The 18,437-nt window shown below is 38.0% G+C and overlaps 2 protein-coding genes across 2 annotated transcripts; both read right to left on the reverse strand.

Moving 5' to 3' along the window:
- Window positions 1-1,563: 1,563 nt before the first annotated feature.
- Window positions 1,564-8,494, reverse strand: LOC131947217 (F-actin-capping protein subunit beta). Its single transcript, XM_059308369.1, has 7 exons — window positions 8,413-8,494; window positions 5,225-5,314; window positions 4,948-5,069; window positions 4,308-4,563; window positions 3,825-3,941; window positions 3,642-3,707; window positions 1,564-3,031 (listed from the first exon to the last, which is right to left on the reverse strand). Exons 1-7 carry the CDS (start codon window positions 8,413-8,415, stop codon window positions 2,864-2,866), a joined length of 822 nt encoding a protein of 273 aa, XP_059164352.1. The 5' UTR covers window positions 8,416-8,494; the 3' UTR covers window positions 1,564-2,863.
- A 2,340-nt stretch (window positions 8,495-10,834) lies between these two features.
- Window positions 10,835-13,799, reverse strand: LOC131947259 (uncharacterized). Its single transcript, XM_059308409.1, has 2 exons — window positions 13,706-13,799; window positions 10,835-12,234 (listed from the first exon to the last, which is right to left on the reverse strand). Exons 1-2 carry the CDS (start codon window positions 13,749-13,751, stop codon window positions 11,027-11,029), a joined length of 1,254 nt encoding a protein of 417 aa, XP_059164392.1. The 5' UTR covers window positions 13,752-13,799; the 3' UTR covers window positions 10,835-11,026.
- Window positions 13,800-18,437: the final 4,638 nt, after the last annotated feature.

Genomic DNA, 18,437 nt, shown 5'->3' on the forward strand with positions numbered 1-18,437 from the left:
CACCAGAAATATATACTTAAATACAGTTGGTTTCCTTCAGATCGATGCAATCCTTCCCCAGCTTAGATAAATTATGTTCACCCTACCCCCAGTACAAACAGACAATACAAGAATAGATTATTGACCTGATAAGACAGTAATCCAAACGACTATATTCAGATAAAACTATTCTATATAATGCAATCACTAGAAATACCCCCCCCCCCCCCCCAAAAAAAAAATACAAAACAAAAATAATATGTCTACAAATCGACCAGATTGTTTTTGTTTTGATTATCAAAATACAGGAAAATGGGTCGTATACTTTGTTAAATTTGGCCACACACCTCAAGAGTACTTCAATTTACGTACCTTCTATAACAAATTGTTAATCCCTTCCTGTGTAATACAGCTGTATTTACACTCTACTCGTGTAATGTAAACCAAGTAGCCTTAGGGTGCCACACGAGGAGGCCAATCTGCTTTTGCCACAGTACTAAAACATCGATGTATACCCAAGCATGAAACAGTACTCATCATTCACGTCGACCCCTTGTGGAGCGTTGTCAAGCAACCACACCTCTCCATCGTACTCAAGTTTTAGGCGATTCCTCCAAGATGGGTCCACGACATTACAGCTGCTTGTGCTACACTGACAACAGATCAATATTCGTACCTTCTAGGTTCCTATAGTGGTATCTGCTTGGGTTGTCAGATTTGTCCGTGTGCCAGCTTCTGAAAGACATTCTACTTGGGTTGTCAGATTTGTTCGTGTGCTACCTTCTGAAAGACATTCTGCTTGGGTTGTCAGATTTGTTCGTGTGCTACCTTCTGAAAGACACTCTGCTTGGGTTGTCAGATTTGTTCGTGTGCTAGCTTCTGAAAGACATTCTGCTTGGGTTGTCAGATTTGTTCGTGTGCTAGCTTCTGAAAGACACTCTGCTTGGGTTGTCAGATTTGTTCGTGTGTCAGCTTCTGAAAGACATTCTGCTTGGGTTGTCAGTGTGCTAGCTTCTGAAAGACTTTCTACTTGGGTTGTCAGATTTGTCCGTGTGCTACCTTCTGAATGACATTCTGCTTGGGTTGTCAGATTTGTTCGTGTGCTAGCTTCTGAAAGACACTCTGCTTGGGTTGTCAGATTTGTCCGTGTGTCAGCTTCTGAAAGACATTCTGCTTGGGTTGTCATATTTGTCCGTGTGCTAGCTTCTGAAAGACATTCTACTTGGGTTGCCAGATTTGTCCGTGTGTCAGCTTCTGAAAGACATTCTGCTTGGGTTGTCAGTGTGCTACCTTCTGAAAGACTTTCTACTTGGGTTGTCAGATTTGTCAGTGTGCCAGCTTTTGAAAGACATTCTGCTTGGGTTGTCAGATTTGTCCGTGTGTCAGCTTCTGAAAGACAATACTAGTACACATCACAAGCTGTGCTACAGAGGAATCTCCCAGTGATTAATCTTTGATGTGTATCAAGTATGACACATTACTAAAGTACCTTCCTCCTAGTCATCAGGAAATATCTCACCCCAATCAGTGCTCTAATAATTAGATGAAGACTTAAGTTAACCATTGAACAGACAGCAAGAAATGTGCTTGGTATGAATTTATTCATGATTTGCTTCATAAAATATAGTTTGAATATAATACAAGCATAAGGATCAACATTCTAGCATGACTGTAGAAAAGAATTTAAGAACTCGAACGGCTTTAATATTCATAGTTCGCGTATTGTTTCATGAAATAAACCATCATTACAATCTAATTTATAATATTTTAATAAATAAAATTGTTCACAAGTTAAAGGAAAGAAGTACTTAGGTTGTAGCATTTAACCTAGTGTATTTATGTATGCACATTAGTGAAAACAATCAGGAGCTAGGTACTCACACAACAATACTGAACCCCCTTAACCCATACTAGGTGTTCATCTGAACCCAACATTCTAGAAAGGAGACATAGCTACTCCTGGAAGGGTTCTCAATAAAAAGATAACTCTAGTGAGTTTAGTGTCAACACCCAGACATGTTACCAACATATAGCAGCCTCCTATATACAACAGAAATGTACCATCATGCTATGAGTAATAATCAGAGATTTAGGAAAAAATCTTAGCTTTTTATAATAATCTGAAGTTTATTCATTTACATAAGTCAGGGCTAAAGTAAATGAATTCACAAGTTAACTATATTTTACACACTTGAAGGATTGCAAAACCCCATTCAGAGAATTCGAGCCGGATAGCGTGGAATTTAATTTAAGTAATTATTCAGGAGGGAAAAAAATGGACAGCTGTACACTAATCTTGTCTGACAAAAAAACAACAAATCTTTGACAGAAAGAAAACACCACTATTTAAAAAAAGAAAATTGAAAGACTCACATACACAATAACACAAACACTTCTTTAAACAGGGAACCATTTTCCAAATACAATCAATTAGTTTAAAGTTTTATAACAGAAGTGGCATAACGAAGCTATGAAATGTTACAAGTCTAAAGGCTGTTTGAATAGTTTGGGTTGGATTGTGGACAAACAAAAACAATCATTTTAAAAAAAGGCATGTAAGTGACACAGTAACTGAATCAGTCCAATGATATACAATAATAGAAAATTATTCAAACAAACAAGAACCAGAGTAATGCTATTTGAAATCGACCTGCCATCTTTGTCTCAACAAACTTTAAAAAAAATACAACACCTCAATATATATGCTATTTAAAGCATCATTTCATTATTTAAATATTATTATTTTTTGTTTCAAATAAACTAGGAACGAATGTGGTGAAAAAGTTTGATTAAACATAGAAAAAAAAAGGCGTAGATCACTTTCATAAACCATTACTCATGGGTCTCCAACAGGAACATGAGCTGTCACAGCCAGGGAAAAACATCATTGGGCCTGGGTCCTCTGTGAGAGAACATTGAAGAGGTCTTTCTTGAAGAGTTGCTGCTGTTTTGAATCTTGAATAGGATCAATGGCGCGAAGGCTGTTGACGATGTCTTTTGTCTTGCCAAAATAGATGTTGTTCAATGTGTTACGAATTTTGTTCTCCATCTCCTGGGGAGAAATTACGTAACTTGTATAGAAATGGAGGATTAGATGATAAAAGTATACATTAAAATGAGTAATAGCTATTAAAAAAAGTAGAAACCAGAAATAAAAAAAAAGTACATTTTTAACACTAAACTCAAAAAACAATCCTACGGCACTAAAAACTATTTTTAAAATTTCACCTCTGAAATATGAGAAATAATACTACAATTATTTTTTTACCCTTGGTCAAATAATCTGTTAATACTTTTTACTAAAAGAGTTAAATACCCAACAATGGTGAGAGATATTGAAACAAAAATATTACAGTGGAATTCAGACAAAAGGCAGACATGCCAAAATAACTCAACTGCTGAATCATATTCTGAATCTAACCAGCTTAATTGAGAACCTATCATTCTGTTATGGTAGCAACAAAATAAAAATCATGCACTTTCTCTCACTGCTGAGATAGATAAATAGTTGTAAGAATATAACTATGATAAGATTCATATAATATCCAGATGCAACAAGGATATAGATTTAGAAAAGCCAAGAGGTAATAAATGAGAAGACAGTAACTACACTGAGATTATTTGGATTAACAGCCAACAGAAACAAAGCTACAAATACCAACCTCCACCATCTTTCCAATATTAACTATATGAGGTGAGTTTTCATTGACAGCAGCATCATTTTCTATCTGTAAAGTAACAACAAAATATATACTACTGCATAATAATTAATTCATACAAGAAAATAATTCTAGTTCATTCAGATGCAATTCACAACGGCGAGAAAATAAAAATGATGGACTTACTTGTCTAGTTAGGCTGCCACCAAGGTTCATGGTCCCTGACCCTTCCTTACTGGTCTGAAGCCAGAGCATCACAGTAGATGTCAACTTATAATGTGCATTTTTCCCATTGGACTTTTCCTAAACAAATGAATCAAAGGAAAAAGGTGTGTCAGGGAATTGCATGAATCACAAATAGAAAAATACAAATATTTGAAGTTTGATCATCCCAGATTCTTTTAAAGATTAAGGTTCTATCATATAATATAACAGAAGAGATGGTTCATTAAAAGAAAGTGTTAGAGCAAATTGATTTATAATGTTGTTAGGTCGGCGATGGTGTTTATATCATCTTGATTTTGGCCTGGAGTAGTATTATAAAATTTAAACAAAAAACAAGAGGGAAATTCTTTAAACCTTTAAATAAAATAGCCTAATATTTATTACAGTCATATCAACAAATACAGAACAAAAATTTGATCAAGGCATAAAAGTAAGGGCATTTACCTGAACCTCAATAACATGAATGGAGTCCCAGCAGCCTTTGATTTTCTTAGAACCATCCCCAGCTTTTTTAATAAGAATGACCCCAGCGAATCCATGGTTCAGGTCCCACAGGTAAACAGAGGAAACCCCACCTTCAAAATACATTTCTCTATACTGGTCAAAGGCATTGTTGGCTTCAATCTCCAGCCTTCGTAGGGAGTCTGATGGCATGGTGCCATCATCTAGGGGTGGGTCATAGCTGTTGCTCCATGGGGATCTGAAAGAATTCGACAATAACAAAAATATATGAGTAGAAGAAATGGTAAAATACAACAGTGCTAAAACTGTGCGAATCCCCACCCCCTGAACATATCCATAGACTAAACTTCAAAGACAACACCCCATCTTCTAAAAGCATATTTCTTGTCAATTTGGCTTGACTGAAGTTTAGAAAGATAAAGCCAGCTTATAATATATAGAAATCACAACACTCAGGTCATGAGTCTATAAAGACAATGAGCTCTCGAATTGTATTTCTATCATTTGACATGGATTAGCATATTAATTTCTGACACAGCCAACCAGCAGTAAAACCAAAATTGCAATAAATTACAAAAACTGCTGGAGACATTATAACGAAAAGTAAAAAAAAAAAACATACCTATATGAGTCGCCATCACGATTGTAGTCACATAGTAAATAATCTTTTCCTACTGTTTTATCTCTAACTATTTTTAAAGGCTGATCAACGGATGATAGAAGATCCTCACATAGGGTTGGAACCTAAATAACATAAGAAATGTATTGAAAAATATGGCACTTTGTCAGCATAGCGACTTCGCAGGGAGCTAAATGATATAGTCAATTAAGAATAATTTAGTAAAGATAAGAGAAGAATTAAGAACAAAGGGATAAAAATGATGTGTGACACAACTTACTAAATCAATGAGGTCGCATAAATTTTTCTCAATCTGTTGTGGGGGCAAACGCCTCATCAAATCTAAAGCACAGTCTAGCTGTTGTTCTGTCTGCAATCAAAGAAACAAAACGCATGAACAAAAGCAGAGGATGAACACCGATGACATTTGGCAATAACAACTAATGAAATGTGTTAATAAATTTGATATATAACATCCTGTTCTCAAAATCATAGAGGCCATACATATTTTTTTCTAGTCATGCATTTCACCAGTATTACTTCAGCAGTAAAAGTTTAAAGGTGAATGGGTGATTTAAATCTGGATTTTAAAATAAATTAAAAAAAAAAAGGGGGGGGGGGGGGAAGAGGAAGAAGAGAGCGCAGAACTTAAAAAAAAAAGGTACTTTTAAAGCTATGGGACAGCCTGGTGTTAATAGTGCTAGGATCTTAGACCAGACTCCAATCTGCAGGAAATCAATGAGTCAACCCTGCTCTGATGGGTTCATGATTCAGGTTAGGGGAATATGCATTAAGCTGACCATCCCTACATATGTTTAGGTCAAGAAATATGAACTCTACTTCATCAGCAGAATGCAGAGACCAGAGATCAAATACAGATATCAACAAAAACAAGGAAGAAAAATTTACACTTCCTCTTAGGCCTACATAGACACACTCAACCTTATGAACATACACATTTGTCATACTAATGGTTGTATGTATACCAAATGTCATAAAACATTCAGATTTAGTGATAGTTTCAACAATATGGTATAAGTATGTGAGCAAACAAATATAAGATTGGTATTTTGAAATTACTACTAATCTGAACAATAACACACTATCCTGACAGAAATTTTTCAAAAGTGCAACTCACATCACGATGTGCATGTAAAAGTCTTACTCAAGGCTCTTAAAATTATCTCACACACCGAGTTGATGTAGTGATTAGGCCTATACATGTTTATTTTTCTTGCTATGATAGTTAAGTCTGTTCAGTATTAATTATCAAACGCATCACTTAATTTAACCATTCAACCTGTAACACTGATACTGTATACTTTAATTGTTCTATAATAGGACTTCACATAAAATATTTGGTACTTTGCATAAATGATAAACTAATGCATATTAAACAGGCCGATGCTAGCCGGAATAGGATACGCATGCACAATGGAGAGAAACTACGACTTGCCTTCGCGGCGATGTTTTCGATGGTACTGCGCATGCGTGAGTTTACAACCGCAGAACCCTAACCCTAGATCACTGCGCCTGCGCAGAGCTATCTTTTGCCAACTAAGTGGAGATGTTGGGGAGAAAAATCTTCTTCCGAGTAGTCACTTCGTATTAAATAATAGAACAGGCCTAGACTTTAAAATATTATGCCTTAGGCCTATAGGTTAATCCTTGTAAATATATTGAATAAAAATTAGGGCCAAGGCTATATTAATTATGCATCAGTTTAGTAAATAGTTAAGTTAGTAGTTCACATTGCTATTCAACTGTCAATTACCATTTAAAATTCACATAGAATAGGCCTAAATATCAGGTGAAATAGCATGTCCGTTTTAATCTATATATATAATTCTCTTCTGGGAGACGTTAGAAAACAAGCTGCAAGCGCGCCTTGCAGTCCCCTCTCTTCCTCTCTATCGCTACCACCCCCACCCCCTCACATGGTCTGGTGAGCTGTGGTTCACGCTAAATGTTTACATTAATCGTAGTAGAACCGGGTTAGTGACGGCTATTAGGGGCAGATAATTTAATTTGAAACGATTTTTAACTTAGAGGAGGTAACTAAGAGGAGGCTTCTTTCACGAGGGGGGGGGGGGAGGGAAGGGGGTTTAGTGTTTTAAAGCAAATATTTTCAGTGGCAAAATTGGTACTGTCGAATTCACAAATTATGAATTACTGAAAAGTAGAAAAAACAACAACTAAATAGCGGCGCATGATACACCGCGGATCGGCTTGTTAGGTATAATTCAGTTTCCATCACACTTTTCCCAAGTTTTTTCTCTTTGCAAAAATTTAAGGGACAGGTCTTTTTTTTTTGCAGATATGCCAGCAATCACAGTAACAAAAAAAAAATTATCAGAAGTAACGGGGAAAAAATAAAAATTTCGAAAATAGGGGGCATAAATTAGTGTCAAAAGGATAAGGCATCTGATCATCAGAACCCGCAACTTCCGTTACTACAGCCACCCACATATCCACACAACTTCATGCTTATTCGGGTGTTGTTAACATTAAATCATGAAAAAAACAGTCACAACTGTGATTAGCCCTAATACGGCTATTCTCAGTCGACTGAGAATAGACACTTCATAAAATAAATGTAAAAGTGTTGTGATAACACAAACGGTCAAGCTTCCGTAAGTGATATACTAGTATTCGGTAATGCCAAATTCATACAGGAGCACTTTTACCAAATTTTTGTGGCCATGAAATGAGTTAATCAGAATTTCGTTAACTGCATTATTTCAGTTCCTTAGCTTTGATTTCGTGTCTTGTTATCTTAAAATGGATATACTTTGCAATGGAATAGGTCAAATTATTTTACTTAAAACTTAATGACAATTCTCTGTAATGTTAAAATATAGGCCTAGGCCTAATAAAAAAAATTAAGTGACTACTCAGAAGAAGATTTTTCTCCCCAACGTCTCCACTTAGTCGTCAAAAGATAGCTCTGCGCATGCGCAGTGACCTATGACTAGGGTTAGAATGATGAGGGTTAGGGATAAGATTAGGGTTGGTGTTAGGGTTCTGCAGTTGTATCTTATTCCGGCTAGCATAGGCCATAAAAAAATGCATTGTTGTGATGCACAAAATAGAATACTAAGCATAGAAATCTAGATCTACATCTAGAATCTCTGGTAGTAAATTGTAGCCTACTTTTAAAGAATTCTCATTGCTAAATGAAATTAGTTTGATAGTAAGCTATACACCCTTAATATTAACCAAAGTAAACACAATTATAAATCTACAATAAATTTGATTTCTGGCCCCCGCCCCCTTCTCAGCCGGCAAAGGCCGAATGTTTTCATGTCAATTTTGAGTTCGCTGTGAGTCATTGCAATAAACTATGTCAAACATGAAAATAACATGGTATTAAGTACATCATATATATACACATATGTAAACACAATGCTTGAAGATAAAATAATCGTTAAAATTCATACAAGTGTGCATTTAAAAAGCTTAGCTTACCATTTTTCAACGTCGCTGAATATAGTTTCTTTCCAGGAAGTGTTCAACGCGAAAATGGCCACAGCTCAACATCCGGGGTTTGATGGAGGAAGTGGATGGTCTTTTCATTCGTTTTTTTATATAATATAATTATAATTATATAACAAATAATAAATAGATCTCTACAATGTAATCTAAGTTTTCGTTTAAAAACTTCGTAGGAGTTAAACTATACACAATTTAAAGGCAAATCAATTAATTTGAAATCAATACCTAAAACTAATTTTGTAAAGGTTATATATAATGCTTATAAGCTTTATTAGAATAGTCCATAATATAATATCGTGTCTTTACCTTATTTTTACACACACCTGCCCCTCTCAAAATCGTCGCAAATCGTCACCAAATTGAAATGGAAGACTTTTTAGAAGTAATTTAAAAAACTATTTTCAAGGTAAGTCCAGTCAAAAAGTTAAAAGGAGAAAACAGTGAAGAAAAACTTCTTCCTCTTCTTCGTTCTTTATTCCCTCCAACACAATAAAGTATAGACCTACGTGTCAACCGATTATGCGCCTGTTTTTCTTGGGGTGCACTTGAAAATTTCGGGGGGGGGGGGGGGCGCGAATTTCTTCCAGGCATCTTTTACCAGTGTCACCCCCCCCCCGGAAAATGTTGACCGCCCCCCCCCCCCCCCCCGAGAATATCAAGTGCCCCCCACCCCCGCCCCCGGAGAAAAAAAGTCTGGAAGAACAGCCTCCTCTTAGTTACCTCCCCTAAGTTTAAAATCGTTTCAAACTAAATTATCTGCCCCTAATAGCCGTCACTAAACCCGGCTCTACGATTATAAACATCTAGCGTGAACAAAACTCACCAGACCATGTAGGGGTGGGGTGGTAGAGAGCGCGCTTACAGCTTGTTTTCTAGCGTCTCCAAGAAGAGAATTATATATATAGATTTATACAAATTTCATTTCGTTCGGGGGGGGGGGGGGGGGGGGGAGGGGATAGAATTTTTCGAGCGGGGGGGGGGGGGGGGCTTCGCTCCTCCCGAAGAGATGCCTGGAAGAAACTCTGGTGTTAGGCTCATATGTTTAGGCTTACGTTTAAGCTAATGAATTTACGCTCATACGATTAGGTTAATTTAGGCTTGTATATTTAGGCTCACGTGTTTAGGCTCATTTGTTAGGCTCGTGTGTTTAGGCTCATGTGTTTAGGTTCATGTGAATTACTGTCCACACTATCGCTAGTAAGCCGAGGTTAGTGACACACGCATAAAAGAAAGGTAACTTTTACATACCAGCTCTCTCCTACCATTGTGTAATCTTGGCTTTCAGTGTTATCCCAAGATCCAGCAGACTCGATCGAATGTTACATTCCCACAATTGTTCTCATTTTTGTCACACATCTTTCCCCTCCTCCCACACATAAGTCCCCACTCCCACACAGTTCACGTCCTCTCAAGCATCTTTCTCCACACTTCCCACATTTCTCTAACTTTTCAAAGTTATTTTTGCGGTGCATCTCATAGTCTAATGTTTTTACTTTCTTTCATAGCCGTCTATTTTTTCTCTCTTTATTGTCATGTTGGAAGGGATTTCCTCCAACACATTTAGGTAGTACATGTCAACCTGTTATGTGCCATTCAGGCATGCTCTTTTTTTTTTTTTTGAATTTGCTTCCATAGCCATTTTATCCATCTAAGAACAAACTACAAGTCAGCAGTTGTTTGATTTTTGAGATTTCTTTCCTAGATGGATTGCTATCAAACCTCATCTGCCCATGGGTTCGAACTCGGAGCTTTCCGGTTTAACAACCATGAGTTTACCTACAGTACCACACCGTTCTTGTTCGTAAACTACGCGTATCTTGCCTTGAGTCTAAGGCCGATTTAAAATCATGGTGTGGTGACAGCCTCTAGTCTATGATGCCACATCGATTGTCCTGCTATTCTTGGAGTTTTTAGTTCAGTTCCAGTCTAGCGACGTAGCGTTATTGTTTATCATTGACACGCCCCATTAAACCTCTATTAGAGATTTTAAAGTTTTTTCTTTTAGCAAGAAATTAACTTAAAAAAAACATCTGAAACATTCTTCAAAGCCAGTTATCTGGGTATTTTAGCGTTTTTACACTTTGTTCAGACCTCGGCTCCTTACGGTAAGGTATGCCATTGTGTTAGATCAGGATTCAAATGGAAACTTTAATTATCTAGATAAAACGGGTCAGTAACAACGGAGTTATTGAGAAATCAGATTAGTTCTTTGATGATCTAGTTTTCCCCAAAAGCCTAACTTGTATAATAACACCGTTGATTAATGATGATTAAATGCATTAATATATTTCTTGTTATGGTGGAGAGTGCGAAAAAAGTTCAATGGAAAAAAAATTAAACAAAAAATAATAACAATTATGAAATTTAAAAACATAAATGCAGTAACTAAAAGATATTTTGAAGAAAGAAAGAAGTGGATATATCACTTCTCATTGTTTTATTTTTAAATTCAAAATTATTTAATTGCTTCGGTCGAAATACATTTAAATTCAAATTTATTTTGGTATAATTTATTTGCAGCCAGAAATAATGTAATCGAAGAACTTTTAAAAATTGTTAACTAGACAAACAATGTGCAGTACGGCCTTTACTGTGGGACCTCGCACAAAAATCTGGCAGAGACCGAGTTTTGTAGACAATCGGTGTCGTCCATCTTCCAAGACTGGTCCCGCCACAACACCAGACAGTGTGGGTTCGAGCCCCATTTGTCAGGCTGACCCTGCGCCCATTCGTAGTAAGCCAGCGGCTGATTGGTGCGCGTGGACTCCCACTTTCCGGTTCTTGTGTCACTTCCGTCGATGAGCACCGTGCCGAAATCAGTGTAGCTATTTATAAAACCTCTGATGAAGCTAAGCTCCTGGGAGCTGCTAAGCTCCGTCAGATACCCGCCATAGAGAGCACACAGACGTTTAGCAGTGTTGTATGTGTTATCTCCAGATCTTCTAGACAAGAGGTATCTTCTGCCATCAAAAACTCCAGAAATCTCGAACCCAGCAGCTGCGGATCTGTCGAACCTCATTCTAAAATCTTCGTCTTGTTTTGTCAGTGCATCTTGTGCGGCCTGTAAACTGGCCACTCTTGTGGCCAAATCTGTAAGTTGCTGGGTGTAGCTGTTTTTGGCCACTTCTTGAGCTGACTCCAGGCGCTCCACAGCTTCGTTGACACTTTTCAGAGACGCGTCAATCCTCTCCGTGGTGGCTATATCAGAAGACTGCATGGCGTTGAAACTCTCGACTAGGTTTTTCAGCCCGTTCAAACTTACATTAATGGCTTGTTTAGCTTCTTCAATTTGCGCTGCCAGTTCTGATTCTTGTGCTGCCAGACTTTTAATTCCCTCGCTGTTGTCTTGGGATTGTCTCTGTAGGTTCTCTGATCTGGTTTGAAGGTCCTCCACCACCTTGCTGAGATAGTCGGCGTTGATTTCAGTCACGATGCTGTTCTCTCTCAAGACTACGTCCCCGTTTCTATACAGCCCCTTCACCATGCAGATATACATCCTGGCGTCATTGTGACTCGGGTTCTGGAAAGTGAGACTCAGCCAAGACTCCTCAATGCCGATGAAGCCCTCAGCAGAAGCCTGGACGTCTTGGGACACGAGCCCGACGGTACCGTTAGCGGTGAGGGTGACCACCTCGTCAAAATCCCGCCCTCCGCCCACTGTGGCGGTCAGCAGGGTGATGGAGTCGAGGGTCACTCTCTTGTTGTCGCTCCAGTCTGAGGTGGTGCAGTTGATGACCAGTGGGCCGGGCACGCCCAGGTAGATCTTGTTGGGTTCGGACACCACCCGCACGCCATCTAGAGAGTTAAAATAAAATGTTAAGATAAAATGTGGGACGGCGTGGTCAGGTGGTAGAGAATACAACGGCTAACCCGACAGTCTCGAGTTCGAATCCCGGGTTCGTATCCTTAGTCCGCCCAGCTCTGATGGGTACCTAACTAGCTTCAGGGAAAGTAGATATACATTATGGCTTCATTATGACTCGGGTTTTGGAAAGTGAGATTCAGCCAAGACTCCTCAATGCCGATGAAGCCCTCAGCAGAGTATCTAGCTAGTTTCAGGGAAAGTAGAGGCGGCTGGGCCTAGTGCTGACCGGTCCTAGGACCTTTGACCACAGGTGCTTTGACCATAGGGGGTTTGACCATAGGGGGTTTGACCACAGCGGAGCTTTGACCATTGGGGCTTTGACCATAGGGGGTTTGACCACAGCGGGGCTTTGACCATAGCGGTGCTTTGACCATAGGGGGTTTGATCATAGGGGGTTTGACCATAGGGGGTTTGACCACAGGTGTTTTCTCAGCAGAGGGTCTTTGATCATAGGTGGTCTATCAACGGGTGTTTGATCACAAGCGCTGTGTCCGGCTTTGATCATAGGTGTTTTGTCCACATAGGGTCTTTGATCTCAGGTGGTTTGTCCAATGCTGTCCATATATGGTAAGGATTTATTTTAAAAGTTGCTAAATTATATTTTAAATTTTGACATGATGTAATAATATGGTCAAACAGATGTACTGACATATTTGCGTGCTATAGCACATCTGTCATTTAGTTAACCATTTTATGTATTACATCTTTGACTATATTTTTGGTAAGTTTTGTTTCATTTTTTATCCTTTATATATGATATGTATTTTCAAGTACTTCTACATTATTTATTTGTGAAACTTGTTATATGTCGCATTATTTGTGTTTCATTTATATTTAAAATAAATCTATGAGGTCTAGCGCCAGCCTTTATGTGGAGACTAAAATATAATTCTTGGCTTTTTTAAATACATGTTAATTTCTATTAACGTACTCTCAGGAAACATGTATAAAATCGTGTTAATTGTATCACACCTATGACCAAAGCTGGATACAGCGCTTGTGATCAAACACCCGTTGATAGACCACCTGTAATCAAAGACCCTCTGCTGAGAAAACACATGTGGTCAAACCCCCTATGGTCAAACACCCTATGATCAAACCCCCTATGGTCAAAGCACCGCTATGGTCAAAGGCCCGCTGTGGTCAAACCACCTATGGTCAAAGCCCCTATGGTCAAAGCTCCGCTGTGGTCAAAGCCCCTATGGTCAAACCCCCTATGGTCAAAGCACCTGTGGTCAAAGGTCCGCGCACCGTGCTGACCACACCATCCATTCATACACCGAAGTCACAGAAACAGACCCCGTGGGCCGCCAGGTCCAAAAGTGAACTTTAATATGTGATAAAATATTAATATTTAAAATTAAAATCATTCTTTTTTTTCCCAGTAAAATTTCTACTTACATGCAATGGAGACGAGGCTTGATAGCAGAATTAAGATGCGCGCCATCCTGTTAGGTTCGCAATAGAGAGAGATGACGTCTTCACCATGTTTTATACCATGTTGTGGACCCACTTTCATGGGCGTGTCTACCTAGTTTCACCGAATGGTAGTTGAAGAGTTTATATAACTAACTTCTGTAATAGCTAACCAGCGACTTACAGCTTCTGTTTAAGAGATGCATGGACTATACGTAGATGAAATAATAACTAAACAACATTGTTACAACTATTTTGTTTCTTAATAACACAATCCGTATGGATAATTTAATGAATGGTAATTAAGTTATTGAGTGAAACTCAGCAATGTTGTTAACAAAGGTAAAACTCATTAATGTCGCCATTAACGGTACAATTAATTAATGTTGTATTTGAACGTTAACTCACCAACTTCGCCAATGTAGGTAAAATTAGTTTAATATTGCAATTGAAGATCAACTTAATTAAAGTTGCCTGGGTAATTACAACTAATTTAATTAATGATGATACAAAATAGAACCGCTTTTTTTGAAAAGTTCAGGCTTGAATGTGTGGTAGTCAATCCTAGAAACAAAACGATTGTGTTGACATAAAGGAAAAAACATCTTAGTGAGATATTATGTTCTGGTAACCTACCACTTTAAACAAAGACAGTGGGTCGGCGTGGTCAGATGTTAGAGAATACGTCTCGAGCTCGAAGCCCGGGTTTGTATCAGTAGAACGTCCCTGAGTTCACCCAGCTCTGATGGGTAGCTAACTCACGTTAGGGAAACTAAAGGTCACTGAAACAGATGAACTCTACTTCACCTGCCCCATGGACCGCAAGGTTCGAAAGGGAACTTTACCTTACTTAAACTATAGACAGTACAGACCGAGCCTTGAGTTACAACCAAACCGACTTACGACGAACTTTACGTTACTGAACATCGTCCCGAGTTCGTAAATCGGAGCGCAATGTGTTTTTACCTGAGGCCTATTCGCAAGTTTTAGCTATGGTCATAACAAGGTTTTCTGTCATATAAAACAGCAAGCTTGGTAGAGGTCAGGGGTCGGCGTGGTCGTATCGGTTAAGACAATAGTTGCTGAAGTCCCGAGTTCGAACCCCCGCACAGAAAATGCTCGATAGCGGGGGATAGCAACCAATCTAGGAGAGATAACTCCAAAATCAAACAACTGCTTAATTGTTTGGACAAAGGCAATCCAAGCAATTCCAAAGCAAAACAACAAGTTGAATGACGTTTAACATGTTGACACGTCATCCTTAATTGTGTTGGATGAAATGCCATCCAACATTACATATATATAAAATTAAGAACGAAGAAGAAGAATAGAAATGAATATTTTGATACGCCATCAAACGTTGTTTCAACATAAGAACACCGGGCAGAAGAAAACAAACATCTTCAGACACCTGTGAGACTAGTGTGTATAGAGCTACAGTACGTGAGGATAACAAAGGAGCATCAACGGTGTAAAGATGTGGTCGATGTGTTGTTTAAAGATGTGGTCGATGTGTGGTGTATAGACGAGTGGAGGCCATACGTACATGCTCCCAGATGGAATCGATCTCAATAATATTACGTAAGGAATAGATTGATATCCAGCAATTAGGATTGACGCTTCTTAATGAATGATTATTTTCATTATGTATATATATATATATCCAGAAAAAAACAAACATCAGACCTTCCACATTACATTAAATTAAATTAGAAACACAAAACTATAAAGGTTCTAACAGCCATCCAAGGCAGAAAACAAGCCTGCCAACACTGCTCATCTACACAATACTTGACAAACTAATGCAAACAACCACACATTAACCCATCTCAACAGGTAATATCAACAGCATAACCAACTAGCATCATTCACCAGCATACACCATCAGCCACCACCATCCACCACCATCCACCACCATCCACCACCATCCACCATCATCTGCCATCATTCACCACCATCCACCATCATCCACCATCATTCAACAGAATACACCAACAGCCACCACCATCCACCACCATCCACCACCATCCACCATCATCCACCACTATCCACCACCATCCACCACCATCCACCATCATCCACCACCATCCACCACCATCCACCACCATCCACCACCATCCACCACCATCCACCACCATCCACCACCATCCACCACCATCCACCATCATTCAACAGAATACACCAACAGCCACCACCATCCACCACCATCCACCACCATTAACCACCATTCACCACCATCCACCACCATTCACCACCATCCACCACCATTCACCACCATCCACCACCATTAACCACCATCCACCATCATCCACCATCATCCACCACCATTTACCACCATCCACCACCATCCACCATCATTCAACAGAATACACCAACAGCCACCACCATCCACCATCATCCACCACTATCCACCACCATCCACCACCATTAACCACCATTCAACACCATCCACCACCATTCACCACCATCCACCACCATTAACCACCATCCACCATCATCCACCATCATCCACCACCATTTACCACCATCCACCATCATCCACCAGCATCCACCAGCATCCACCAGCATCTACCAGCATCTACCAAGACACACAAATGAGTTCAACAACTACGATAGCAACATGTATTAACAATATGCAATAACAACATACACCATTATAACTATATGCACCTACGACATACAATAACAACATACACTATTACAAATATCTTTTAAACTTTAAACATCTTATAACAACCTGCAATACCTAAATATATGCAATATCAACATGCAATAACAAAAACATGCCATAACATACTGCAAAAAAGGCATTTGCGACACGCAATAACATAGTGAAATAAAACGTGCAAAAACAAAAAGCATAATAATATGAAACGACAATATGCAAATTACAACATGCAATACACATTTCCAATACAAACATGCATAACAGATAATAACACAGGTTTTCTAATTTTTTTTTAAAGAAACATGAAATAAGCCATATTTCTTCAGGCAGCATTTACGTTTGAGTTCTGCGAATCATCATACCTACTGTGTTTATCAAATTATAATTTTGGTGTAGAAAAAGTATGTAGTTTTTCAAATTTTCCTTTAAGTCAACAACTAACTTGATGTTAACCAAGTGTTTCTCTTGACTTTTAAGTTTCCTAATCCATACAGCATTCGATAATGTCATCAATACAACATTCGATAATGTCATCAATATTTTTCTTGTCTAACAAAACATGATTTACATTTTTCAACTCTCAATTTTAACACACAAAATATGCTGATACCTTCAGCTTCAAGATCCTCTAATTTTATTAAAATGTTGCCTCCCTCTACGTAACTATTTTTCGTACAAAAAAAAAAATAAAAAAGGAAAAAAAAAAAAAAAAAAAAAAAAAATAAAAAAAAAAAAAAAAAATGTAACCATAATGCTTTTAACTAGTGGTTTCTCATCGCGAAGTGCGAAAAAGAAACTGACATTGTTTAGTTACTTCCCATTTATACAATAAAGCTACCAAGGGAAGCTACCATGGAAATTTTATAACAAATAATACAAAGTACATAAATGTATACTTATGAATAAAAAATATATAAAAGAGGAAGTGCGATGTTGCTATTTTAACTTATAAAAAAAGTATGTAGAGTAAGTTTTTTAGCTTAATCAAACTTTATTTGTCTATGCATTGTAGTTTAAACGAGAAACTATTACACGATTTAAATAATTAATCCGTTGAGGCATAATAATTTTTATAAAAGACATGTTGTCTAGTCGACCATGGTTTGGCTATTCACTTTTAACGAACTAAAAAGAGAGCTATGTATGTTATGTAGCCTATCACTAACTGAATTTAACTGTCTATTTATGAGCAAATACACCCAAAAGAATTTCACAGAGATTTGCCACCCGGGGTAACATCCAGATACAGGGTGCAGAAAATATGAATAACCCACGCCGATAAAGCTGGGCAAAGGGGCATGCTGATGATGAAATAATGGCAATTCTGAAATTTATAAGCAGTCAGGACTCAACGCCAACATTTAAGAGAATAGGCCAATCAAATGTTGTCCAGATCACCATCTCTTTGGAGAAAGAAGAGTGCCCCAAAATATATTATACTTACAAATGAGGCCGACAATGACAGCAGAGTCCCCATAATCCTCAATGGGAGTAGGGTGCAATGTTATCGCCTCAACACAGACAGGCACCTGCCTAAGATGTGTGAGCATTTGACGGCGTCCAGCTAGTAGATGGACAGTATAGGGAAATTGAGCCATGGGATGCAAATGATAAAGCAGAAATTAGGGAGCATCTAAGTAACAATAGAAGTTTCTTAAAGCATTGGGACAGCTATGATATTGACGGAGAAAGACAAAATGAAATGCTTAGAGCATCCGTTCACCAAACCACGATACTGTCCTACCCTAACTACACTACATTTAATTTAATTTCGTTACTGCCTTACCCTTTTTACGTTAATTTCTTACGCTTACAACGCTATTCTCATATTCTAGCTACACTACTGTTCTAACATAAATGCGCTAATGTCAATGCCTAACTACGCTACCGTCTTAACTACAACCATTTTTCATAATTCTAGAAATAAAATTAACCTGTCAATATATTATTTTCAATTAGAATTTAATCAAAAATGTAAAACTAAATATAATTTATACTATAAATACTAAATTTAAGTAAAAAGAAAATAATTTTTGTATCTATATTCAT

The sequence above is a fragment of the Physella acuta genome, unplaced genomic scaffold, assembly GCF_028476545.2.
Source record: "Physella acuta isolate Inbredline_101_S28 unplaced genomic scaffold, ASM2847654v3 ptg000055l, whole genome shotgun sequence".
Taxonomy (NCBI): Eukaryota; Metazoa; Mollusca; class Gastropoda; family Physidae; genus Physella; species Physella acuta.

Excerpts from the sequence above, each read along its gene's own strand:
- LOC131947217 (XM_059308369.1), bottom strand. Across the intron at positions 5,070-5,224 it reads TATGCGACCTCATTGATTTA|GTTCCAACCCTATGTGAGGA; the intron begins GTAAGTTGTGTC and ends TATGTTATTTAG. Across the intron at positions 4,564-4,947 it reads CGTGATGGCGACTCATATAG|ATCCCCATGGAGCAACAGCT; the intron begins GTATGTTTTTTT and ends GAATTCTTTCAG.
- LOC131947259 (XM_059308409.1), bottom strand. The coding sequence starts at position 13,751 with ATGGCGCGCATCTTAATTCTGCTATCAAGCCTCGTCTCCATTGCAT. Across the intron at positions 12,235-13,705 it reads AAGCCTCGTCTCCATTGCAT|ATGGCGTGCGGGTGGTGTCC; the intron begins GTAAGTAGAAAT and ends TTAACTCTCTAG.